Source organism: Alligator sinensis, unplaced genomic scaffold (genome assembly GCF_000455745.1).
Source record: "Alligator sinensis unplaced genomic scaffold, ASM45574v1 scaffold1012_1, whole genome shotgun sequence".
Taxonomy (NCBI): domain Eukaryota; kingdom Metazoa; phylum Chordata; order Crocodylia; family Alligatoridae; genus Alligator; species Alligator sinensis.
Genome location: NW_005842104.1, coordinates 307358 through 334799, shown reverse-complemented (window position 1 = coordinate 334799; position 27442 = coordinate 307358). Strand labels below are relative to the sequence as shown.

Below are 27442 nucleotides of genomic sequence, written 5' to 3'. Positions count from 1 at the left end.
GGCGGGGGGCGGCATGGCTGTGGCCGGGAGCTTGCTGCAAAGGGTCTTAGAGCTGAAAGAGCGTCTCGGCCAGGCCCAGGATCCCAAGAAGGTAGCCGGCTGCCGGGCCCTGGCCGGGGCGCGTCCCGGGGGGGCAGCACCAGCGAGGCTGACGAGGCGTCCCCCCCGCCCCCGGCGGCTCCGCTGTGCAAAAGGGCGAGGGTGGGTCGAGCCTCCCCCCATGTGGCTCCCACACCTCGTGTCTGCCCTGGGCTTGCTCGGGAGCCGCTGCCTGGGCATTGAACCAGCTTTTTATGCAAGGCAGATCTTCACTTCTGTGCAAGTGAACGTCTCCTCCCCTCTTCTGCTGCAGGCCCATACAGCGGCTGGGCCCTTTGAAAACCCCCCCCGCCCGGGAGCTGGGGCTGCACGTGGGGCTTGCAAAGCTGTCCTGGCGGGGAGCTGAGGGGCAGCCTCTGAGTCGGGCCTTAATGCTGGAGGGCAAATGGGAGAGGAACAGTGGGGAAGAAACCCCTCTGGGCCCCTCTGCCCTTCAGCACCTGCTCTCTGCCCTGTGTGACCCAGGAGACTGGGCAAGACACATCTGCGGTGGCAAGTCTGATGCTCTAAGCTTAAAAGACAAGAGTTGCCCAGCATTTCTAACATGTGTTTGCCACCTGCCAGCTGGCTTTTGCTCACCTACACTTTATTTAACTGATCTAAGCAAAGGTAGAAGTTGCAGGATGAGGTTGATGGCAAATGTGGCCTGCTCCTTTATTTGCTGTGCTCACTGCCCCCCTGGGAGAATGGCCCTGATGGTTAATAGCTAGCAGTGGTGGCAAGGTGGTAATCCTACGGATGGGTGCAGTCCTGTTGAATTCAGTGCAGCTGCTTGCGTGCGTGAGGTGACTTCTGTGCAGAAGTCCTAAAAGTTCTGGGTTTAAGGTAAGTTGAGTCTTTCCTTTCACAGCTTTAGCTATTTTGTTTGCATTGAAAGGAGTGTAGTTTTGCTTGCACTAAATTGATTTAGTGAAGTGACTGTTTTGGATCCAGAAATAAAAGGATTAAATTAGAAACACCTGTTTTCTGAAATCTGGGTGCCTTCCATGACTGATAATGGGAAACCTGTCTGTAAGATCATGCTCTAATAAAATAAATTGGGGAAACTGTCCAATGTTCTGAAAACAAATAGAAAATAACAAATGAGGCAGAGTGGTGCCAATGAATAGCAATCATTGCAACCAATGACCTATAATATAATAGCAGATTTAGAGCAATAGCATCTGAGTAGCAATGTCAGTCATACCTGACAGGCAGAATAGAAAGTTGAAGTGCGATTCTTGAACTCAACTTGCTGTACATTTGATAATACATTTGAAAGCTCAGTAACACAAGTGAGCTTTATTGATCCAAAGAGAACAAAGAAAGACTAACTTAGAGGAAAAATGTTATTTTATGTCCCAGTTTGTGCAGGAAGAACAAACCTACTCTAAATCTTGAGGTTTCATAGATTTCATAGACATTAGGGCTGGAAGGGACCTCGGAAGATCGAGTCCAGCCCCCTGCCCCAGGGGCAGGAAGTCAGCTGGGGTCATAGGTTGTCCAATATTCTGTAGAATAAAGTGTTTGATTAATATTTATAAAATGTTGGAACTAGATACACACAGCCAGAAGTAAATCTTGGACAGACGGACCAGAATTAGCCAGTAGTTGGCCATTAAAATTAACCTAAGATGAGACTTCACAAGAAGGAGTATGATGATGATGACAGTCAGTAGAATCCAACTCAATTCCTCTACTAGCCAACATCTTCTATCAACTAATGGTTATTCATAAATATGCTTACAGGAAACTAAGCATAATGGTAAACAATTCTAACTTACTGTTTACTAAGTAACAAGCCTTTACTGAATGGAAATAAAGTAGTAAATTTGCAATAGATACTACTTTAAAAACAACAACAACAATGAATTCAGTTGACAAAGCAGCAAAATAAATTCCTGGTCTGAATCCTGAGGCATTGGGATTTGATACCAATTTGTCAAACAAAGCACTTGTAGGAATTGCACAGGTATGAATGTGGACATTATTAGTCCTGTGTAATCTTTATCATTGGTCTTGAGGTTGAAAAAACTATGAACAAAACTGTTTGGGAGGAAGAACATAATATTAACTGTAAGCTTACTAGATGCCCTTAAAGCAGCTATGCTGTAATCAAAAAAGACTTGATGGTAATGAAGATTTTTTTTTTTTTTTTTAAGAATCTCAGTTAAGAAAGGAAAAAAAGCCAGCAATGTGCTTTGTTTTTAACAATGGAGAAATGAGAAGTCTGATAGTGATTACTATAAATTTCTAGTTGTGAAAAGCAGATAATTGATAAGGGAAGCTAAATGTATCAATAAAAGCCTTATTACCTAATAGCCTTAGACAATAAAATTTTTTTAAATACATAAGGAATAAAAGAAGTCATAGCAATTTGCTAGATCCGTAGTATATAGGGACAATACAATTCTAGTTGAACTACGACTAGGAGGTGTTAAACAATAACTGCTTGCATTCAACCCAATTTTTAGGACTCAGTAGCTTGTACCCACAAGTATTCAAGGAACTGGTGAAGACACCCACGGAGAACTGATCTATTGATTTAAGTATATAACAAATCTCAATATATTGAGGAGGCCCCAAAGGAATAAGAAAACTATGGGTAAATTAAGTACTCTGATAAGGGCAAGTGAGCTATGTTGTCCTTAGAACAGTTGTGGAATAAGTGATAGTGGATATAAACAGTAAATATTTAAAGCATGGGCTGATAAGACTAAAAACATATCCTTATGGCAAGTCCTGTCAAGCTCGGTTAAAAAAAAATAATAAAATAAAAATAAATAAATAAATATCAGTTACTGAACATAACTGACAGGATAATTAGATTTTTCTAAGGCAGTTAATTTAGTTCCACATTACATACATATTCAAAGTGCAGCATGATGACATCAATTCAGTATATATGAAATGGGTTTAAACCTCCTTGGTAGGTCTCAACGTAATCATAAATGGGTAACCATCATCCAGTAGGCCTGCTTCTAGTTGGGTGACAACATGTCTGTCTGACTGCTAAGTTATATCTAGGTTCCATGAATATAGGTCACGTTATAAGATGGGGGACTGTATTTTTGAAAAGCAGTGACTCAGAAAATAAGTTGGTGTTATAGTAGATAGTCATTGAGCACAAAATTGCAGTAAAATGTGGTGGTTTAAAGAACAAATCCCTTCTTAGGATACATTAGCAAGAAGTAGGTCTATGCTTTTACTTGACACACTTCCTAGAATACTGTGCCCAATTCTTGGGGGAAAAATGATGTTGATAAGTTGGAAAGAGTTTAGAAAAGGAGCTACACAATTATTTTAGGTCTGGAAATAAATTAAAAAGATCTGAACCTAGCTTAAAATGAAAGCTCAAGGGGAGATGTGCTCCATCACAATGTCCTAAATTAGAATACTGGATAGTAGAGGGCTCCCTAATCTATCAGAAAGACATGGTGGCTGCATCCACACATGCGTGAATGTTTGGTTCCCCAGGGACAACTAGTGGCTGTGCACCTTGTGCTGCCACTACTTGTCCCAAGGGTACGCCCATGCCACACCCCTGCATGCACTGTTCTGTTGTTTTTCTTTCCTCTCCTGCAGGTTTTTTTTGACCCCTGGATATCCAGGAGTCAGCCTGTCCCCCCCATGCTGCTTCCTTGCATCATGGAGAACAACTGAATGTTTGGTATGTGGCACCCTAGACATGTCTGTGGTGCCATGTACCACATGGCCGCGCTTCTCTGGGCATCGCCAGTGAGATCTACTATTGAGAAACAAATTCAGCCACGTACTTTTGGAACAAAAATGAGTTGTGTGCTTATGTGCTTGTTTTTGCAATGAGTGCAATGAAGCTTGAGCATAATTAACATGAGCATGGGGTAGATCCTCTTTCGTTTGATGCTAATGTTTTTTTACATTAGATGCTTTATTTCAGTCAAGAATTGAACTAGTGCTTGATGCACTATGCTGGGGAGTCGGAGAAAGACGGATTCAAACTGCTTCTGGGTGAGGGGGCCCTAAAACCTGGTTCTCTGCCTCTCTGAGTAAATCCCTCAACCACTTGAGTATTGACACTAAGATATGAGAGGCTGTTTTCCTTTTCCTGCCTCCCTGCCGCCTCCCTCAACTGTTTTTTGGGACTGATACTCAGATGCACATGCACCTAACCATGTAGCTCCCAAGCCAGTATGTAGTCTATTGTCACTATATCCATGTTTGTGTGTCCACGCTGCAGGGGAAATAGCATCTTAATCTGTGCACAAATGGCAAAAATGCTACTTATGCAACTAGAAAACTGTTATTTAGACTCATAAGCAAAATCAAGTTCTACCGGTGATGTCATGGCTGTAACTTCAGTGTAGACCATAGACAGCTTGTGTTTGCTTTGACCCCTTTTTGCCTACTGTCTCTGTTGCCTTTGCTCTCCCTTCCCTGGATGCTTCTCTTCCCTTCCATGTCCATTGAAACTCTTTCCTTCTCTTGTTCTTAATGTCACTTCATCTTCCTGATCTCCTCAATTTTGCTCCAGACTATACCATGTTTTAAAATGTACCAAAGAAAGCAAATAGAGGTATCATAACCTTTGCCAACAATAACTCTGTTGAGAAGTATCCCCTTTTTCTCTCTTCTTTTGTCTGGTTTATTAAACTGCAAGCTCTAAGGGCAGAGACCATTTTTCTACTGCATCTAGCATAATGGGACCCTGATCGTGGTCAAGATTAAGAAAATAGAATTAAATACAGTTTGGCCTCAACATACATGCATGTAGTTATGGTTTGAGCAAGGCACCGGAACCAACGGTGTTCAGGTTCTCTGAGAAGATCTGTTAATTGAGACCAGACTAGAGCTTGCCCTCTCTGCATCTCAGTATAAATCCCAATAAATATAAAGATGCATCATTGGATTATTGTAAAAGTTAACTAATGCTTGTAAAAACCTGTAAGGTTGTTAGTGAGACCTTTCATTTTTTCCCATACCCCTAGGACCAAGGCTGTAAGATGATAGGCATCGGATCTTACTTAACTGAGTAAAAATCCGTCTTTAAGATTAAACTGATATGAAAGCTGTCTAGTATATTTATTTGACTACAGAGTTTCTGAACAAGCATCTGTATTTATTTGATACAAGCTACATTTTTATTTTTTCTTGATCCACTATGTATAGTATTTTAAGGGCTTCTGAATGAGATGGGAACAGTTGCCTCTGAGTGTGTTGCTGTAACTGTTCAGGCTTTGCTTTCTTCTGCATGGGATTGTGAGGTCAGCCATGTTTTATCGCCAGACTAGCAACTGGCATTTACATTGCCCATTTATAGTACAAGTAAATGGAGCTGGCTGTCCTGTGGTAGCCCCATACATAGTGACTGATCTCATTGCAGACTCAGCCATTCCATGCTTTCTAGAGAGCAGGAGGTGCTTCCCATAAAAGGGGTGTCAGGGAATCTGATTTATTCTCTCTAGGTCATACCTTTATGGCATAATGGTGTGTTATTGTGTTTGATTTATTTGTTAATTGTATGTTACACTTAACCCCCCCCCCCCCCAAACAAAGTTGGTATTGTAGCCTGGGGTGAAATATGAAAACTATAAATTGTGCATTAAACCATGGACAAAAAATATCAGAGTTGCTTGCCATCTAGATGCTTAAATGTTCTTTGTTGGACATACCTCTTCAAAATGTCAGGACACCTTTTTGTTGTTAATATGGCCTCTAATGGAACACGAGGTACCTGAAATCTTATTGTATATCCTGCTTAAAGATTTCTGAATTAACTTAGCCCCAAATCTGTAAATAAAAGAACTATTTTAAAGTCTCTTCCTGTACTGTTACTAGAATGAATTGAGACCTCTAATAAACACTGTCTCCCTTGCCCCTTTTTTTTTAATAACTATCCTTCTAGGCTGGATACACAGAAGGCCTTTTTACAAACCACCGGAAATAAATTTTATGGGAGCTGGTAACTTAGTTATACATGGCAAAATGTCTGTGTCCTTGCTGCTTAAATTACATTTGTTTTCTTAAGGAGATAACTGTACTATCAAAAGTTGTTTTTTTTTGTTTTTTAAGATCTTGTGAGAACAAAAAATATTAAAAATCTAAAATGATACTGCCAACTTGCTTTCTAATAACTGTGAAAATAATGAACAAGTGGGCTTTGTTTTATATCCTTTTGTATATCTTTTTGTTCAGGTTACTGGAGGAAGAGGACACTAATAAGAGTTCATTTTGGTAACCATGTCTTAAGTGACTGGTAATTGAGCTAAGCTTTGGGAATATGGTGCCTTCAGGAAAAAAGCTATCTTTTGAGATGTGAACTTATGTATTTGTATGTCCTAAAATTAAAATGAGCCCTTTATACCTAGCGCTTTTACTTGCTTCAAGAAAATCTTATTTTTAAATAGAGCTACTTAGAACTTCTAAAATGAGTGCAGAAGGAGTATGAATTACAGGGAGCTTCTTTTTTTTTTTCAAGGGGTACTGCTATGTTAAAATCAGGTCAGTTTAAAAAAAAAGTTTAAAGAAATTCCAGGTATAAACCTGAAAACTCTATAAAGCACATTCCTGAGTATTCTAGATAACTTCTGTGGTTTTAAGAGTTTCTTGGGTTACCAAAATATTGTTTCTTCCTTGTTTCAATATAAAAAATGCACACAAACATGGATACTGCCTATGTACAAAGGTAGACAGTGAAACTCAAGACACAAGGTTAAGTACAGTATGACCACTGAGCCTTTTGGCTAATACATAAATAATATAAATTAAAAAGTAATTCTGTTGGTACTTGTAACAATACCGGGTAAATGTCCATTTTAATATGCATTTTTAAAATGGCTTTCATACTAAGTCTGTTACTGAAACAAACTCCTCTCATACCTATACCACTACTTACAACAGGGTTTGACAAGCAATATCTAATGTAAAATTATAAATGTCAGTTCATTATGTTGTCTTAGTCAAAAGTTTATGGAGAACTGGGCCTTACCTCGTTTATATAGCTATGTAAGTTCCTGTCAAAATCTGCTTTGTATCTGTTTGGTCTGGATATAGACTTGACAGAGAACTTCTATCTCTAATACCCTAGATTCTGGATTTGTTAGAAGCACGGATCTGAATTTCTTGTGCCTTGAATCCTTCATCAAGTCTATCTGTACTTCAAGGAAGAAAGTGCAGTGCCATTCAAGGAAAAAAGACTTCATGAGAAACGCAAGATTTTTGTTTTTAGAAAGTACACATGGCTAATCAAGCAACTCCTGTGCACGGATTGCCTGGTTCACATTTTATGCTCTTTACAAGTCAAAAGAGACCTTTTCCCTTAGGAACAGAAAATCCATGTAGCCTCCAAAAATAAAGCTGTTATTGCTTTAATTGCCAATGACAAAATATTTAAGAATAAGTGCTCTCCTTTGGAGTGTGAGAGAGACGGTGCTACAGCTGTGTCATTCCGGAGTTAGAGTTGTAAGAGGACCAATATGATAACTGGGAGGAGACCGGAATTGCCTTTATATGGAGTTCTAATGGGAGAATTCCCTAGATGCAGCTTTTTTAATCTATTATCTTTGCACTGTGGGCTTCTTTAAGACAAGCATCTGAATTATCTGAGTAATGATTTTGTCTTCACTTGCAGTGAAGTCACTGATACCTACTAGACTTCTCTGGGGTTTTTAAGTTTGACGGTGCAGGTGAAATGCCTCAACTGAGCTGTACAGAACCCCAGCATAGTGAAGTTCCCATCCTTCTCAAATCGACTTTAGAGAAGGGGGTGCAGGTGCAAGGGGCAATACACTCCATTGTCAAAACTACTAAACCCATTTAGATTATGCAGATGTTTAAGGGCTGAGAATAGGAAGAGAAGAATAATATTTATAAAGAGATGCAGATGAACTGATCCTAATGTTTTTCTTTCAGGTCATAAAAGCACTTAAGGCCCTGCAGGGTCTAGATATATCAGTGGACATTCTAGCAGTAAGTAACACATTGTCCTTAATTCATTCTTATGAAGTTGTGTGGTATCTTCTGTGGCTGTAAGCCAAGGAAGCCAATGGTGTTGCTGCACCCTGTAACCCTGTAACCCATACAACAATATGAAAAGTAGTGCCAGTACTGAGCTAAGGTTTCTCCTGAGCATTAAGGAAATAGATTCTTTTTTTTAAGGTTGGGCTCCCTTTGCTAAGTGGAATGACCTCTCTAACCACGATGGAGACTGGATGTGTGTGGTTAATTATTTTTTTCTTTGTAAATTTGCACATACTTACTGAAGGATAGGGTGTTCTTAAAATTACAACATAAGGTTGTGTAGTACCACATTATTGTTAGCCATTAGTAGAAATGTTTTCAGGATGCCAGTCAAATTTTTATTTTTTCTGTCCTTCTGCTATTTTCAATAGGAGACTGGAGTAGGAAAAACAGTGAACAGTTTTAGGAAACATGCCATAGCTGGGACTATAGCTAAATCCCTGGTAAGCCACTGGAAAAAACTTATCCCCCCAGAAACTGAAAGGTAGGTGTGAACCAAATTTAGGTTTTTCAGATAAATAATTTTTCAGTATATTGTGTTGGATAAAAGCATACTCTAGAATAATGAAGGAAGCATGTGGAATGGCAGATGATAGAAGCAAACTTTGCAGAAATAAAACAGGTAGAATTAAAACCCTTTTAAATGCTATTTCGCTGGAAAAATATGGAAACAATTTGGCTGATTAATTTAAACATACACACTAGGGTCTGTCAGTCCTTGGCTGACTGATTGAGGAAAATGGCAAACCCAGTGAATGGACATCTCTGATTCTCTAGGGAAGTGGCAACTACACACCAAGAAGAGAAATAATGTGGTGGTGATATTTGTTTTCCATCACACCTTGAGTCACTTGATTCCCAGTCCTCCACATAGTCTTCTTCCATGGGAGAAAGAAGCTTCCTTACTAATACACAAGAAAAATAAATGAGTGGAGACCAGATGGGTGGAGAAATTTGACACCCTTGTAAACTAACACATTCCAGGCCAGGATGATAAAGCAGTGCAAACTGTGTAGCTGCCTCTGGTCCTGAACTGGTCAGGGGTCCTACTTGATTATAGGATCCATAGGAAAGTAGGACTGGAAGGGACCTTACAAGGTCACCTGGTCCAGGCCCCTGATCAAGGCAGAATCATCTCAGACTGAACCATCCTAACCAACTTTGTCTAACTTGCTCTTGAAAATTTCCAAGGATGGAGATTCTGCAACTATGTTTATTTTTAAGTAGAGTTCCAAAATCGAACTGTTCTAGGAGATTCCCCATTAAGTAAACACTACTGCTGATTTCAGGAACATTGCTGATTTTTTTTTTTTTTTTTTTTTTGATGACATGTTTATGATGATGTCACATTCACTGGCATTTACAATAAATTCCACTGAATTTTGTCATTCTAATGGGACCATAGCATAGGTCTATATAGGCCTCCTACAGAATTCTGCTGTCACTGCCTGATAGCAGAACCAGCAGGCCTGATTTAATGATACTGTCAGTAGCAGGCCAAAATTTTTCTAGACTAGTGGTCTTGGGTGATCACATTGGGGGTGAGATGTTTATAATCTTAAAAGCTTCATAATCGGTCATGGACCACTATATACCCTTCAGGGTTAGCAGTTGTCCATTGCTGAAAAGTTTGGTAAGTGTTATTCTAAAGCTTTTGCTGTTCTTTGCCTTATGAACTGAAAGCTTGAAGTCAGAGCTCCATTATCATTTGAGCTATAAATCTTGTTTCCATTGAACTGCAGATAATAGCAAACTGCACAGAACTTGGAATAAGCACTATATATACTGGAACTTGTAATGTATTACCTGTAATGTATAAAAATGACAGGTATACATAGTAAGATATGTTACCTTTTATATAGCATCATCAGCAGTCCTCATATGAGGAGGACAGGCTTCCAGTAAATAGGGGAGTCATCAGTGAGTCTATAGATGACTGAGGAGGTTAATCTGATATCTACATGTTCTACTACAGACATGGCAAAGCTTCTGGAGGAAGGAGTGGGTCCTATTAACATCTGGTAACAGATCTTTCCCATGGTATGCGTCTTGTCTCTCTATCTCTTCAGTGAGATGATTGTTATCTTGTTGTACATCATGCCATCATTGGAGGCAATTCAGTGCTTGTTTTTCAAGTAATGATTATTAATATTGCATTTCTTCAGACTGGCCTTCAAAGTGTCCTTGAATCTCTTATTTTGCTTACCTCTAGAGTGGTGACCATCAGCGAGTTGGGATTATAGGGCCTGTTTTGTGAGTTGATTGTCAGGCATTCTTACGACGTTTTCTGTCCAAAACAGCTGGTGCTGTATGAAAGTGGCTTCAGGGTTGGTACAATTTGCCTGGCCTAGAGCACTGTTTTTCTGTCCTTCCAATTGATATGTAGGCTTTTCTACAGGCATTGCAGATGATAATATTGTAAAGCTTTCAAGTATTTCTGAAATTTTATGTAGGTATCACATGCATACAGCAGGGTAGGAATGACAACAGCCGGGTAGATGAGAAGTTTGGTTTGGGACCTGATACCATGATCGATGAAGACATGAATTTGGAGATGTTGAAAGCTGCACCAGCAGGTTTTATCTGATGTTGAATATTGTTGTCTATATTTACCTTTTGGGGAAAAGTGGCTTCTCGGGTAGGGGAAATGCTCAACATTCTCCAAAAATTGTCCTCTAATTGTAATGTGTGGAGGAGTAGTTGGTTAGCTTGGTGGGTTGGTAAAGTATCTTAGTTTCTGTGACGTGGCCAGTGAGTCCAAAAATATATATACACTTTGCAGAAGCCATTCAGAGTGACCTGGCGGTTTTCAGTTGAGTTGGGCACACATGACACAATCATCAGTGACTTAGAGATGAGAATGGAGGTATTGGTCATCTCGCATTTGGAATGAAACCAATTGATATTGAAGAAATTCTTGTCCATTCAATACTGGATGTTGACTCTGAATAGAAGGCTGTCATCAGTGAGATGTAGAATGACTGTGATACAGATAGAAAATAGTGTTGGTGCAATCACGTATCTTTGCTTGATTCCAGTTCTGATAATGAAAGAGGCTGTTTCTAGGCCATTGCTTAGGCCTGCTGCTGTCATGTCATCATGAAGGAATCTGATGGTAACACATTTTAATAGGCATCCAGATCTCATCAGGATCTTCCATAGAGTCTCTCTGTTGATTTGTATCAAAGGCCTGAGGTCAGTTAAGACCATGCTGCAGTGTGGCCCACAGCACTGCTGCAGATGTCTAACAACACAAACCATACCAATGTACATCTGAGGAGACTGAAAAAGCATTGGGACTAGGGTAGAATCTCATCAACAAGGAAGGTGAATCTACTGAGATGACTGTGGATGAGGATCTTCCTAGCTATGGACAGTAGTGCTACAATCTGTTTTATCTCCTTTCTTGTGTATAGTAATGATTTTGGCATATCTTAGGTCACTGGGAGACTGTTCATGTTTTCAGAATAACAGCATAGAGTAGGTGAGAAATTCTTTCCACCTTGCTTATAAATTTCATCTGGTATTCTATCAAGACTACATATAATGTTGTTTTTCATCTGTTTAATGGCTTTCAAGGCCTCTTGATTTAGCTGGTGCATCTTCAAGGTAGTCCTTAACAGGATATTGTGGAATGGCTTTGATGGCATTGCTTTGACATTAAAAATCTGAGTTCTTGAAAATGTTCCTTCCACCCTGTATTGATAGTGGTACTATCTCGAAAGGGATTTTTGGACATTAGAGGAATGGCTCTGTGTGCTTGGCCTATAGATAGCTTTTGAATCTCTTTTGCCTTGTCCTTCTACCCGTTGTCTCTCTTGAATCTGCCTCTGGATCTTTGTTTTAATGTGCCAGTAACTGTCTGTCTTTGGTTTGCAGTTGATGTCATTCTGCCAAGCTTTGCAGGCTCTCCTTTTTCCATCATTGAGAGCTTGAATTTCCCTGTCATTCTCATTGAACAAGTCCTGATGTTTCTTTGTGGAGAAACCTAGAGATACTTTGCATCCTTCATGGATGCCTTTCTTGAGGCTCCCTCAGTGATCAATGGTGTCAGGAGTTTCTCACTGAGACACTGCAGGAGATTGCTTTTAGCAGGATCTGTCAATTTGACATTAAACCTCTTCCTTGATAGCTTTTTTTGTTTATATCATTTTGGGACCATCTGAATGGATGTGATGGACCATATCAGCAGTTGTCTGTGCTGGTCATAACTCTAGTGATACAGACATTGCAATGGTCCCAGGCATGAGCTATGACATGATAAATTAGGCGTCACTGTTTTGGATGGCGGTATTTCTATGATGTTATCTATTTGTTGTTTGGGCAAAATAGGGAGTTAATGATAATGAGATCATGTTCTAAACATTTGCTCAGGAGAAGAATTCCATTTTGTTTGACTTTCCCCATCCTTTCATTTCAAAATGTTTTGTTCCATAGCTCAGTCCCTGTCAGGGGATTTGTCTTCCTTGGAGATGGATGACAAGACTTGGTCAAGTTTAGATTAGAAATCTTTTTTTGTTTCATTAAGGTTTGGGGCATATGTACTGTTGCATGTTAACTGTTAGTTGGAGATGAAGGGTCATGAGATGCTCATTGAGGCCAACTAGATATTCCAGTATTTGAATAACAGTCTTGTTCTTGATAGCAGAACCAGTGCTGTGGACATGTCTTTCAGCTTTTGCTTTCCAAAAAAGGGTATAGCCACTACCAGGCTCTGTGAACTGCTCCTCTCCTATATGTCTGGTCTCACTAAGTACAGCAACATCTATATCAAATCCTGCAAGTTCTCTGGCTACAAGTACTGTCATTCACTTGTATTTTTATCCATCTGCTCCACCATGGTGTACCTTTATTTTCAGATCACTGTTAGTTTGGAAACCTTGCTCTCAACCTTTGCCATGGGTGACTGAACCAGGAGCGTACAGAACTCCAGGAGTGTCCAGAACTCCAAATGAACTCAGGCTCATTGGTAGCACAAAAGACTCTCCTGCATAACAAAGTTGAAATCCATGGGAGAGACTTCAATAATACTGCTTCTTTGCTGAATAAAAAACATGACTGTCATAATTATTACAGTAGAAGAGACTCAATAGGAAGATAGTAAACATTTTGATCAAAATAAGTCTTAAATCCTTATCTTTTCTTCAGATGTTACCAGTTTGAGCCTTGGGAAAATTGTACTAAATTGTGTGTCCTTTCAGAATCCCATTATACTGGCCTCTGCAAATTTATATTTGGCTGTTGTTAGTCTCTGGAAGGATCAGAAAAGAATAATGGCTGGTTTTTTCTTACTCTACATGACAACATGTGTTGGCTGGCTGGACCCAAAAGCTGCTTCACTGGGATCCTGTGTTAATATGGAAGAACCATCACAGTGCAGTACGGTTTTTGGATCCTCCTTATTTGTTATTGTGCGGGCCGGGAGTGACCCGAGCCCTTTTCCGTGCTGCACGCGGGCTGTGGCTAGCAGCCCGGGCACGCCGGGTCGGAGAGGGAAGGCCGTCGAGCTGGAATTAGGCACAAACGCTTAGCGGTAGTTTTAAAGATTGTTTACTTACACCGAGATGGCAGTGGTGTAGGCTGGAAAACTTGCTTGAGTTGCGGTTACAGACAGACAACACAGACGGTCTCGTGGAGGTTGCTAGGCTCCATGGTACAGAGCTCCGGATGCTCTGGGTGAGAATCGTAGGTACGTCTTATAAAAGTTGCGCTCGAAGATGGGAAGAGGTGGGCGATGGATCAGGTCGCCAAACTCCTCTGAATCTCACGCAGGGTTTCTATTACCCTGTCGTGTATCCAGAGTCCCCACGAGATGGATGTGGAGTCCTCTTCGGCTTGGGCGGAAACCGCTCAAGCCTCTTATACGGCTAACAGGCCAATCACTAGCCGCCACGTGGGAATAATTTAGAACTAGCCAATAGCGGGGAACGAATTTACATACCAGTGGCGGGAACTCTTTTGCACCGTGCATCCCTCTTGCAACATGAGCAATGCACCCTGCAAAAGAAGCTGCAAAAAAGGCGGGAAACTCGTCCCTGCACCGGGGTTTTCCTCTGCAACAGGAAACTCTCCCGTGCAATGAAGCTGCAACTTGGCGGGGATAATTCTGGTGCCGAAGCACACACAAAATCATGCCTTTGGGTCATGACAGTTATGAGAGACCTGCTGCAGTGGGGAGATGCCCAGCCTGCTCATCTCCTGGGATCTGCAATCAAGAGTGATGGGTATAGGCACTGAAGGATGCGGGGTTGCAGCAGGGCTGCAAATCAAGAAAGGGGATAGAGGAAAAGGTTGGGTGCATAGAAAATATTTGGTAAGTGTGTGGAAAGATCTACCAAGGCCATTTCATGATAAGTTTGTAGTGATTCTTTTCCATCAACACACAGTTAAAACAACCACCCCCTTCACCCTCTAGATCCCCCCACCAAATATTTCTTGTCTTCTGGAACTGGTCAAATTCTCTCTGAGGAGCACTAAGTGGATTTAGGACTTGCTACTGGTTTTAATCAGTGCTATGATTGGTTGCTGTAATCCTCTCTTTATTTTAAGGGACACTGAAAAGAACTTTGGGTTAACTATGTGGGTTTGAATTTGTAAGTTTAAAAAAAAATTGGAAGAGATTTGTGCTTTTGCAAACATTTAAAGAAAAATAATATAACTAGTCTATAGCATCTGCTGCAATTTGACCACTGAAGCATGATGTGTATCACCTTGAATTTTCAGTTTAACTCTTACAAGTAAAGGATTAGGAGGGTATCCTTTAGTGATCTAGCATAAAAATGGTGTGAAGTCTCATTCTGTCATTTTGTATTGCAGTGATCACAGTGAAAAAAAACAGGTCACCAAAAAAGTGAGAGATGAGAGAGGATCATCCATTTCTAAGGAAGACAAGCACTCTGAGAAATCAAAAGCATCTGAATCATCCTCAAGAGATGGTAAAAAGTCTCCCAAATTGGATAAACCTAAAAAGGAACATAGTTTTGCAGAGACTGAACATAGAAATAAGGAGTCTGAGACTCCTAATGGATGTGAACATAAAGTACACAGCAGCCATAATTCTAACAACACTTCCCAAGGCATCAATCCTAAAGATAAAAAAAGTGACTGCGAAGAAACAGTCCTTTCAGCCAGCAAAAAAACTTTGGAAAAGCACCATTCTTCTGTAGCTGACAAAGACTCACCCTCAAAGGAAGAAAAACCTAGTAAGGATGTCTCCAAACATAGAAACTTTGAGCATGCAGGAAAACTAAAAGAAAATCTTATGACGGAAAGCAAAACAAAAGTACCAGGTGATGAGGACTTCGAGCCTCCTACCATGTCTTTTGAATCCTATCTTACTTATGATCAGGTTACAAATAAGAGAAAAAGGAAAGCTTATCCTAAAAGTGTACAACCAAAAATTATCAAGTGCTGTGATAAGAACACTTCATCCCAAAAAAGCTCAAAACTCCTTGTCACAAAAGAGGATGAGGAAAAGCCACAACAAACTGAAGATGGTCAGTCAGAAACACCTGCTAAAAAGGTAATTATTGTTTCATCAAGCTGACCTCAAATTAAACACTCAAATGAGCACTTCATTTATTTTTTGCAAACTAATTGTTGCGTAGTAAAACTTTAGATGCGACATGCCTGTGGTGCAAACCACTACTGACAGTAAATGGGAATAATTTTTTGAGTGAAAGGGGTCTGATTGATTTCTACTTAAATCAAATTAAGAGGTAGATGTTAAGTTGCTAAATTGATTGTTCGTTTTAGCAGAATTTCTTTAACCAACAGTAACTCAAATGCTTATCTAGTAGCGAAAGGTAGTCAGAGTAGGGGAAGCTCAAGAACATTTTTCTTTTCTTGTTTTTGTTTTTGTTAAAGAAGAAGATACAATCTTGTTTGCAAATGAAATGGGCATTCAGTATTGAATAACAATGACATTCTTTGGGGATTGAGGATTTTTTACTGTAATTGTAGGCCTACACCTACTACAGTTGCACAATGAAAGTTTATTCTTATTCTTTTAAAAAAAAAACCCAAAACCTCTAACAACACCATTTGTTTTTTAAGGTTACAAAGCCATGCGCTAAAAATAAGGAAATGCCAGCATAGAGAGAGGTTGTTGGCTTTTTTTTCTTGTTTTTGCAACCTTAATTTTACCTCATGGTGTTATGAAAGTCTTTATGTGAGCATATGTTGCTTTTATTCTTCACACAACCTCTGCCTAATCTAGGCCCTGATCAGGAAAACATTCTGATTTGGGTAATCCCTTAGGCATGTGCTTTACAAGCATTTATATGCTGAAGACCCTTTTGAAGTCTGCATAGCTGAAGCACAAATTTTAAAGCAGTTTCTGGGACCATGGGATGGGTTTAAGAATATGCTTAACAGCTTATCTGAATTGGACCCTGTATATGTTCAAATATCTTTATTTTCATCTAGCATGTGATAACTCCATTCCTTATTTACTGCACAGGATGCAAGATCTATGCTGCAAACAGCAGTATTAAATTCCTCATGTGATGTCACATAGGGCACCAGTATATTGGTCCATATTGGATTGGCACCAGTAAAAGTAAAATTGACATTATTGGCTATCAGCTTTTTTTGGTTGGTGTAGCCAATAATGTCATCTATTAATGCCGTCTGCATGAACACAGCCACAGCTTGCACATGGCCAGGAATGCAGCCTGGCAGCTTGGAGAGCAGTGTCTGGCCGGTAAATCTGGTGGTAGGGATGTGGGGGAGGGAAAGGCAGTGGGGGGATGCAGATTGAGGCCCACCATGTTGAGGGATGGAGTGGGGCTGGGGCAGAGGCAGGTGCTGCCCAGTCAGGGCAGGGCACAGAACAGAGCCACAGGCGGCTTGTCCAGAGGAGTGCAGGGGTGGGGGTGTGGGCAGGGCAGGCAGTGGTGGCACTAGGAGGGGGGGCTATAGCCACCTCAGAATTTGCCATAGCCCCCACTTCCAGAGCCACCACTGCCTGCCCCCGCCCTCCCCACCGCCCCTTCTACCCTATGCACAGCACTAGCCCAGGCCCCCTGCCAGGAAGAGGATAGCACAGCCCATGGCCCCAAGCCCACAGCAAGCAGCCTACCTGCACCCTGCACAAATTCAGGATGGCACATGCCCCCTGTGCCTCCCTCACTGCTACATGCACTGCTGAGGAGCTGTCTCCACTCCTCGCTCCCCCATGCCCTATAGGAAGCCACCTGCAGCTGTCTTGAGCCCCATCCTGCCTTAGCTGGGCAGTGTCTATCTCTGGGGACCTTGATCTGCACCCCCCGCCTCCCCCTCCACTGCCCTTCCCTCCCACACACCCCTACCCCCAGACTTACTGGCCAGACACTGCTCTCCAAGCTGCCAGGCTGCATTCCTGGCCACGTGCAGGCTATGGTTGCGCTTATGCACCCAGCATTTATTGGCTGACATGGCTAGTTAATAATTGGCCATCAGTATCAGCCAAAAAAATCTTTGTCGGTGCACCCCTAGTGCCTATACATGTGCAGTGAAGCTGCTGTGACACGCTGCAATTACAGTGCATCAGAGCAGACTCTATTAATTGAGTCTGCTGAAGTGTGGTAATTCCCACACTCCAGCAGACTCTAGTGTCATGTATCAGTGTCCCCGTGCTGAAAAATGGCAGCAGTGGCGTTATAACTAAAGCTCATTGAACAACCTTTAGTTGAACACCCCTGCTGCCATTTTTCAGCACGGGGACACTGATACATGACACTAGAGTCTGCTGGAGTGTGGTAATTACCACACTCCAGCAGACTCTAGTGTCATGTATCAGCACAGGGACACTGATGAATATGGCGGTCTGGGCGCTTTCATTAGAACAGCTTTTGGAGCTGCTCTAGTTGAAGCGCCCTCTCCCCCCGCTCCTGGAGCACATTTATAAATGCTCATAGATCCCCATAGTTACTTTTTGAGACCTGGATGATAACTTATTCAATGCTTTAGTTATTACTAAGGAAAAACTGTTAGATAAGGAAAAATGAGGCTCAGTAAGAGCCCAAAACTGCCAGAAGTCTTGAGTGACCAGTGATTGGCGCACAATTAGGATGCCCAGGGTTTGGGTTTTGGCATATTGCTAATCTGACTTTCATGCTGCCTTTTAATGACAGTGGTCAGTACACCATCTTTAGAAAAGCTTAAGAGTCTGCTGTATCAAGTTGGACAGGAATGCACACTTCAGGTGCCTCCAGACGATCTGCAGGCCCATCTGTGGCACCACAAACCACACACATCTCATGTGAAGGAATTCAGTGTGCTGCTAATTTGCAGTGCAGCAGGGTTTTTTGACACTGGGAGATTCCGGTATCAAAAAAAAACCTGCACCAGGAAAAAGCAGGGCAGTACATGTGACAGCAGCATGCAGCATCTGAAACTGGATGATGCAGCCTCTGGCTGCCGTTCAGGCTCTGCGTGCCCGGATCACTCTTGCTGGAACCCTAGGAGGCCCCCAGGACCCCAGGTAAGTCCCTGCCCCACCCAGGGCAACTGGCCACATGGCAGTGTGTGTGCAGGGCCATTCCCTGGAGACAACTAGCAGCAGCACAAATGTCTGAAGTCTTTTTTTGTGCATGATAAAGCTTGGGTAACTAGTGAATAGAGAGAGGTAGTCAAGCACATTGGTCTGAAGTTAGGCAGAAGACAGGGCAGGGTGGCACCTTCATTCGGTTTTAACTGGTTCAGAAATGCATAAACGTTCATAGCATTCTACTTTGTTATAGCAACTGATGAAATTGGTTGTTGCTTACAAAAGCCTATACATTTGTGAATGAATTGGTCTGTAAAGGCCCTGCCTTCTGCCTAACAAGTGAATGAAAGGAGATATTGGTAAGTAATTCATAGTTATGGTGAACTGGTAGTCAGTGCAGGGGCAGCAACAAGTCCAGTTAGCCTGGAATATTTGTTAGTTTTTGCTTTAGTACTTCATGATATTTGTCTAAAGATCATGACTTTGAGATACCAAAATGGTGTTTCCTTGAATACATGTAGGCCAAGACAGCATCACTTCAAGATCTACTTAATACTCCACTACCTAAGTTTCTACCAGAGATATCAATATCCTCTCCCCCCTATGCCACTGATTTTAAAGGTGAGTACCAGTAATATGCAAGACCTGTTATGGGTGAAAACAAAAGACAGCACTGCTAGTAGACTAGTCCTGTTAACAGAGGGTTTTTATAGTTCTGCCTCTGGGCCACAGTGTGTCCTTACGAAATGAAATAAAAACTTCAGCCTGTGACAATGCAATATCTCCTCCTTATCTGACTCCTGCACAGATCTGCTTTCCTCTGAAAGGAGTATATGAAATGCAGTAGACAGTAGGTATCACCAGGGATCCTGTTTTTCTGATAAGAAATTCCAGATTCTCTGATTTAAACCCCCCAGAATCCATGATTAAAATGAATGCCGCCCCCCACCCTGCTTCTGCCCCTCAGTCCTTCCCACAACTCCCCCCGCAGCCCTCCTAGTGCCCCTTGCGCCCCACCCACAGCTCCTGCTCCCCCAGTCCTGCTGGAATGGGCCTCTAGCTTCCAGGGCTATGGCCAGGGACCTGGGTCTGCAGCCCCCTGCCCCTGGCAGAAGCGGTGGTTGGTACAACAATGTAGAGCCTGGCTCCTAGCCTGCTATAGACTTGTGGGGGGCGGGGGGGCAGATCCCCACTGTGGTGCATGCTCCCAGAAGGCAGGGGAACCTGTACCCGTAGATGTGTGCGGGACAGGGGCTGCCTGCTGTGGGCTCCAGCCCTACTGCCCTACCCCAGGGCCTCCACAGTCCAGCACTGCAAAGAAGAGCAGAGCTGTGCAGAAAAAACTGCCTGCTGCTGTGAGCTCCATGCTGCCCTGGTGATGCATCTGCTGTGCGCCACTGCCACCACTGCAGCCATGCCCGCAGGGGACTTGTCACCAGGGCAGCACAGAGCTCACAGTGGCAAGCAGCTTTCCTGTGCAGTTCCACTGTTTGCAGCATGGGGGTGCATATGTTGGGCTGCAGAGGCCCCATGGGAACCCAAGCTTGAAGTGGGCAGCCTGTGCCCATGCCACGTGCACAGATCTGGGGGGCATGGGTCCCACCTACCTCTCAGGAGTGTGCACAGCACTAGGTAGCAGCTCTTGCCTGCAGCAGGCAGCCTGCCCCACCTCGCCCCTGCCCTGTGCACAGGTCTGGGGGGGCATGGATCTCCCTGTCCCCCAGGAGTACATGCAGCAGCAGGGAGTCAGCCCCATTCCCTCGCCCCCCCGGATGAGCTACCTGTTGCCCTGTCCCACTCCCTGTTAGGGCCCTGCGGCTGTGCATTGTGGCCCCAGGCACTGCCCAGCTGTGCAGCAGCTCCAGCCCTGCCCAAGTCCGTCCCTCCCTCCCGTCCTATGGGGGCCTCAATGCCCCCCTGCCACTTACTTGTGGACATCAGTGACATGTAGGGGGTGCACGTGTACCCCCTGAGGTTGGCAGTGCACCCCATGGCCTGCGTGCAGTTGCTGCTTGCCACCCCCGCTCTGCTGGCGCCATCTATGGGCAGTCGCCGATCACTGCTGGTGGCGTCTCGGTGGTTGCCAACCACTGGTTGGCACTTGCTCCCCCCCCCCGGCTGCAGCTGCCTGTGGGAGCTCCCTGCTTGCTGCCCCCACTGCTGCCTGTGGCCAGTCACCATGCCCCACCCCAGCCTCTGGGAGCACGGGTTCATGTCTGTGGGAGCTGCTCTTCAGGCTGCCTGGTGGCCATGTGCATATAGTATACGCGAACTGCGCCCCCTGCCTCATTGCTCTCCTCCCAGTCCCTTGAAGGCTGGAACTCAGCCAACCTGCAGAGGGCTCATTGCAAAACTGCAAAATACACAGGTTTCTCCACTAAAATGAAAAATCCGTGTTTACCTCTGGTAAAAAGGTAAAATCCATGATTTTTTTCCATGGGAAACAGAAAACTCAGATCCCCGGATATCGCAGTCAAACCTTGTAGAATCCTAATCTTAAAGATTGTGAGAAGGTTTCCATGGATTTGGAAGGAAGTTTATAAGGGAATTTACTGTATTGACCCAGGCTCAGTACAGCCTGTGTATTGAGCCTTTTCTGTGGCTCTTCTCTATTTTCTTCTTGTTGGACCTAATAGCAGAGGGGAATTAGGATTATTAGTAAGCAGTCCAGATGACACAGCTAAATGTATGTTATTGTTGTTGTTTTTTTAACATACTACTCCCTGTTGGGGAGTGTGATGCAATCAGCTAGTATGCAGGCTCCTCTGAACAGTGAGTACCAAGTCTAACTTAATTCTGTCCTTGCAGTACTCTGATATTTCAGCTATGGACTTCTGTATAATAATTACTATGTTTAACAAATTACCATTGTTTTCATGATGTATTGCAATTGAAGCATACCTGAACAACTTTTAAACTAGTAGGTTGGATACGGATAGCAATTATATTAATGGAAGAATTCAACAGTGCCTGCAAAACCTGTCTGAGGAGCTGGGTAAATGCTTGGGCACTTATATGTAGGATGCCATGACTACAGTGCTGTTAGTACTTAACCTAACTGATTTGGGTATATTTCTATGAGCCACAGTTGTACCTTGTTGTAGTGTTGCCATATCAATAGGCAAATGTATGAAGACTACACCATGAGTCAGCTTTTACTTGTGGCATAAATCAGTAGCTGAATGCCATATTTTAGGTGAAAGGTGCTGTATCCGAAATGGAGTTTGGAACCTGTTTAGCAGAGCTTAATGTTTTAAGAAAAATGGTAATTCCTTTAGTAACCTTTTTTTTTTTTTTTATATGAGTGAAGTGCATCTATGTCTTTAGGTTGCTTTTAATCATCTTTAAACAGCCACGGTATATAGAAGCAATCTCTTCTTTTAAACTTTTGTTGATAGCTTCCATAATGCCAGCCACAGAAGTACCTGAGCAAAACAGTGATACAAGCCAGTTCACAGGACGGAGACTAAATTCTAAAATGCAAGTTTACTCTGGTTCTAAAACAGTCCATCTCTCAAAGATGCTAACATTGTATGAACAGTGCATCCGTGTACTTCAAAACAATATTGATTGTAAGTATTTTAATATGGGCTTCAACAGGTTGAGGGGTGTTGTAAAGCTAAGTTTTCAACAGTGCAACAGTGAAGAACAATCTTATATGAAGTTCCAATTTTTATTAAATTGTAGAGCCATGGCAATATAAATATTAAAAGATGTGAGCACTTGCTTTTTCCCCATCTAGATGTGCTTGACATATCTGCATTTACCTGGTATAAACTGAGATGAGTAGTCCAAGTACTCCACTTGATTTTAGCCAAAAGGCGGAGAAGCGGCCTTAGATCAAAGTACTTGATCTAACTTATGTGAGCACTCCCCCTTTGGAGGGGTGACATGGGTAAAGATAATACAATGAAGAAACAAAGTTGTCTATTTTCAGGGTATAATCAGACCTTGCCTTTGTGTCACCATAAAAATGTTTATGGCAGCACAAAGACCAAACAAACAGGTGTCCATAGCCCTTGTTAGGTCACAAATGCCCAAAGTTTGTGGCCATGGCATAGGTAGTATGGAGTGGACATCTTTCCTTTAAGTTGGGACAGTGCAGGCAGCTTAAAGCTGCCCACACACTCTAGGCACTCCTAGAGTTTCAGGGGCCCAATCTTGCATGCTGCAGGCACTCCTTTGCTAGCAATGAAATCTTGGGTCCCACCCCCCGCCCCCATTTATAGAGGTGTACCTCAAGTCAGATTCCCTGGAAACACGAGGTTTCCTCATTTGTAGAGACGTGTGCGTGAGGAATCCAATTTTGGGCACATCTCTGCTAATGGAGGAAACCTGTGCTGCCCCATTTGTGGAGACATACCTGAGTGTTGTCCCACAGGATCAAGCCATTGGTGATGTGCATTTCACCCAGTGAAGCAGTCTGCTGTGCTGAGGTGCATCCCAGCACAGTTGACGTGTTTCATTAGAATACCACTCTAATGGTGAGTACAGAATGTTTTCCATAAGAAACTTAGAATACCCAGACATCAGAACGCATGTCATAGAAGGTCTGCTAAAATAGTCCAAATAAATCTGATTTAATTTTTATATAACAGCTATTTAGTAAGTGATGAACCTTATTTAATGGGTATACGATAAAAATACACATGACATTTGTTTTGTTTTGTAGCACTACATGAAGTAGGAGGAGTGCCCTTTGAAATTCTTGAGCCTGTGCTAAGACGCTGTACACCAGAGCAATTATTTCGAATAGAGGAATGTAATCCGGTAATGTCTTTCCTTTTAAATGCTTTTGTATTTGGTACTTCCACTCATAGTGCTAAAATTACTTCGTCAAACAAAAAAAACCCTGGAAGCTGAACCTGATATTCCCCCCCACCCTTTTTGTTTTTTAAGGATTCCATTTTTTTCAGAGATGACTAATTGAAAAAAGTGATCTGACCTTGTATAAGGTTGATGTTGGTCTAGATCAGGGGTATCAAGCTCCTCTGACCCTATGAGCCAAATAAGGTATAGGAGCTGCTCGATGGGCTAGATCAGATCCCTGGACCAGCCCCATGTGCCACATGCAGCATATGTGCTGGTCCCAACCCCACACACTTCATGTGACACTTGCACCAGACTGGCCGTGTGCACTGGATTCCGTGTGTGAGGCTAGTTTGTGGGCCTGATCTAGATTGACCCCAGATCCAGCATTTAGGATTGCTCCAGTGCAGGGTGACTGGTTGGTTGGTCAGCAGTCCCAGGCTGGAGTCTGGCAGGAAGGCTCAGTGGCATGGTGCGCCAAGCAAGTGGGCGGGCAGGCACTGCTGCGGCTGTGCAGGAACAGGGCAGGTGAACATATGGTCACCCTACCTAAGGTGCCATATCCAAGGTCTCTCCATTCTTTGTTGCTCTACCTCCTTGCCAGATTCCTGTCTGGGCTTGTGAGCAACTGGCCAGGACTGATCTATGGAATCCAGGACTGTCCCAGCCAAACCAGGATGTATGGTCATTCTAGGCATGTGGCAAATGCCAGACCAGGTTCATGCATTGCATGCTGTACAGAGGGCTAGGGCATAGGCACCTCTGCCAGCTGGATGATAGGGCTCCACAGACCATACCTTTGACACCTCTGGTCTAGAGTTTGGAGTTCTGTGCTGGGTGGGACAAAATTAGCATCCGTTACCTACTTTAGAGAATCCAGTTGTACAGGCCCCTGCCGCACATAGATGCAAATCAGGTGGATACTATACAAACGGATGGGGTTTAGAAGTGGTGGGTATTTTTAGTTCAGCTACATCTCTAGTTCATCCAGTCTTTTGCCCAGGTCTTACTTTTTCATTCTGGTTCACTAATTTTTATTTTCCTGCTTCTTTCTTGTGAAGTTAGTCTCTTATCTGTTACTTCAGTCTTTCACCCCCATTTTATGTACACTTTATTCCTACTAGACACATACCAACCTCAATATGAAAGAAAAACACAAATGGTGTATGTAGGCAGCACTAATTCAAACGGATCAAAACAAAACTTAGGTAAAAGTTGGTATCTCTTTTTAGGTCCAGAGGGCTTGGTTCTTACCTGTAAGGTTTTTTAACTGAATAACTGCAGCCTGTTTATGGGATAGTTTAATATAACTCTTATGCTTCTTGGGCTTCTGATTGAAAGCAGGGAGCGGGGTGTGTCTTGTTCTATGCTATTGTGAGGGCAGAAGGAGATCTGACAGACTGGAGTGATCAGTATATTGCTGTCTCCTTTGAACAGCTCTGCGTAGGCAGTTTCGGTCCGAAACTGGTAAACAGAGAAAGCAAGAGTATGAGGGAAGCAGACAGCTATGTGTTGGTTTTACCATGGAATCATGCAGCGTATCAGTGCTTTTTCCCTGCTTATTTGTTCCTCTTATATGAGAGTCCCTACTGTCTAAACTAATTATCCATTATCATACATGCTGACATCCTTGAGTTATGCTGTAATTATTGTGCTTGATGTTTCTACTTTTTTGGCTATATCTCAGTATCTGAAGCACCTGGGGAGTTGTTAATGTTGAGAACATGGATGTCACTGTAGGCAGCAATGTAAAAAAAAAAAAAAAAGATATTTGAAATCATACCTGTTATTGAATCTATAATAGAACCAATTATTTACTTGTAAGTGAAAAATAATTGCAAAAATGAGGATCTTAGGGGTAAGGTTTCTTGCATAATCAAACTGATACCTTTTGAAAATGCATATGGTACACGAACTTTAATTATGTTTTTTCTAATTTGGGATTTGAAAGTCAGGATGCTTGTATACCTAAAACCAAGCACTCAGTCTGCCTGCAATATAGCATAACTTTTTATTACTGGTATAAGCTTCTGGCCTGTTAAGCAGTTTGGAATGGGATGTTGGCTAGAGTTGCTCTGTTTACCAGTTTTAGATCAGCATAAAATTATCAAAATTGCTTATATGACTTAAGTTTCTAAGTTATGTAGGCACTTCTGAAATTTTCCCTTAAATCTATTAATAATCTTAAATACTTGTTGCTTCAAATTAAGACATTCACAGAAGAATCTGACCACTTGTGGAAGAGACACTGCCAAAAGGATTTTAAAAATGATCAACTCCTGGAATATGAATCATGGCGTGAAATGTACTTGAGACTTTTCAATCAGAGAGAAGAAAAACTTAAGACACTTACAAAAAATATTCTTTCAGCTCAATCTGAAAAACCTAAAGGTAAAATCTTAAGGTAGCTTTCTGGCTGTAGCAAGCAGCTGGGAGGCTGCAAACAGCTGCACTGAGGTCCAGAGCCCTGATACTGGCTCCATGGTGGCGGTGGCTGCATGTGCACTTCCAGACAAATGCTGGGTAAGGAGTCGGGGCAGTGCAACTCCAGCCTCTCCCCTGCCATCCGCCTGGAGGCATGTGTGCACTCGCTGCCAGCAGCGAGGTTCAGGTCTCTCACGGCTGCCCCCGTCTGTCCCTGGTGCGCTAAGTTGAGGCGTGGGTCAAGGTTGAGGTGTCTTTGGCACTCTGGCCAAAAACATGGATGATCCCTGCTCTATAAAGAGATGATTTGCCTATTACATGATAATATTTTGCCGTTGCTTTGTTGGTATTTTGGCATCAAGCTTTAAATCTGCCATTCTGAGTTTCGATAAAATTTGAAAACCACGTTGTCACATGATCAATCCTAATGTCTCTCTTTTAAATATCCATTTGATTCTTCTAATTTTACAAACACTCCTCCCCTTGGCTTTGTCAGGGCGTCAAGTTAAAATGGCTTACGTAAATAGTGTGGCTAAACCACCCAGAAATATTCGTCGGCAGCAAGAGATCTATGGGACAGCTGGACCTATTCAACTTCATCCTACAGAAAAGGGCAAGTGAGTGAACTGCTACTCCATTATGGACCTGACAACCCCCCCCCCCCCCCCCCCCAACTTTGTTTGTTTGTTTTGTTTTTAAACAAATATTTAAAATATATAAGGAGCAGCCATCAGAAACTCACATTTTAGGCCTTATTAAGCTCCTCTGGTATAGTTCTCACCCCTGCTCTATACTTTGCTCTGAAAGTGCAGTGCTGTGTTGTGATCTCAGTATATTCCAGGTGTCTTTTGCCAGTGCCACAGTCAAAAAGAAGTATAGGCTGACCTTTCTGATATGGCAGTTTCTTTTAAGGTCATTTAGATTCAGTTTTCAAAAAAAGAAGAATTTGAAGCACAGGTTCTAAAAGACACTGAAAAATCCAAAGTGACACTATCACTAAGCATCCTTTATGCACAATCTGACATAAATTGTGATCCCTTATTTCTTTTTGATCTATCGTTAATGTAAATTCTGAATGGAATATAAATGTAGGTGGAAAAAAACAAACTGTTAGAAAGAAATGTCATGATAGAACTGAAATTATGAAGTGTGCAAGTTTCAGGAAACAATCTTAATTCTTCTTGAAGCTCATTTTTCCTTATTATGTTTGAATAGACTGAAAAATCCAGAAAGCAGAGACAGAAATAGCACCTTGTCGAGTCTAAACTCTGCCAGTAGCAGTGTAACACCTGGATGTTCCAGTGCTTGCTCAAGTGGTGTGAACCCGGATGTTAAAAAACATATCAAAAGTGAGTAGATCTTCAGAGAGGCTATTTTAGTGCAATTTTATATTTTCTATTCAGTGAACAGGGATGGATAATGGTATTACTCTAAAGTTATGTTTGTCTACTAATTTACAAGCAAACCCTAATTAAAATGTCTTTCTTTAAAGAAGTCGCACCAATGATGAGGAAAACCTTGAGAGCTTTCAAGAATAGAGTTGGACCACGATAAACTTCAGACACTCAGTATCTTAATTTGTTATCATTGCACTTGTTATAACTATTGATGTATAATATAACCAGTATTCATTTCAAGTGGTCTAATGAATAAAGTGGCAGA

General features: G+C 42.3%; 1 protein-coding gene across 1 annotated transcript; it reads left to right on the top strand.

Annotated features, from left to right (window-relative positions):
* LOC102369732 (elongin-A-like) lies at nt 1–27442 on the top strand. The gene is made up of 11 exons (XM_006024469.2): nt 1–91; nt 7969–8025; nt 8448–8560; nt 14893–15598; nt 19069–19168; nt 21946–22119; nt 23220–23317; nt 25567–25747; nt 26277–26397; nt 26996–27129; nt 27273–27442. Exons 1-11 carry the CDS (start codon nt 14–16, stop codon nt 27332–27334), a joined length of 1824 nt encoding a protein of 607 aa, XP_006024531.1. The 5' UTR covers nt 1–13; the 3' UTR covers nt 27335–27442.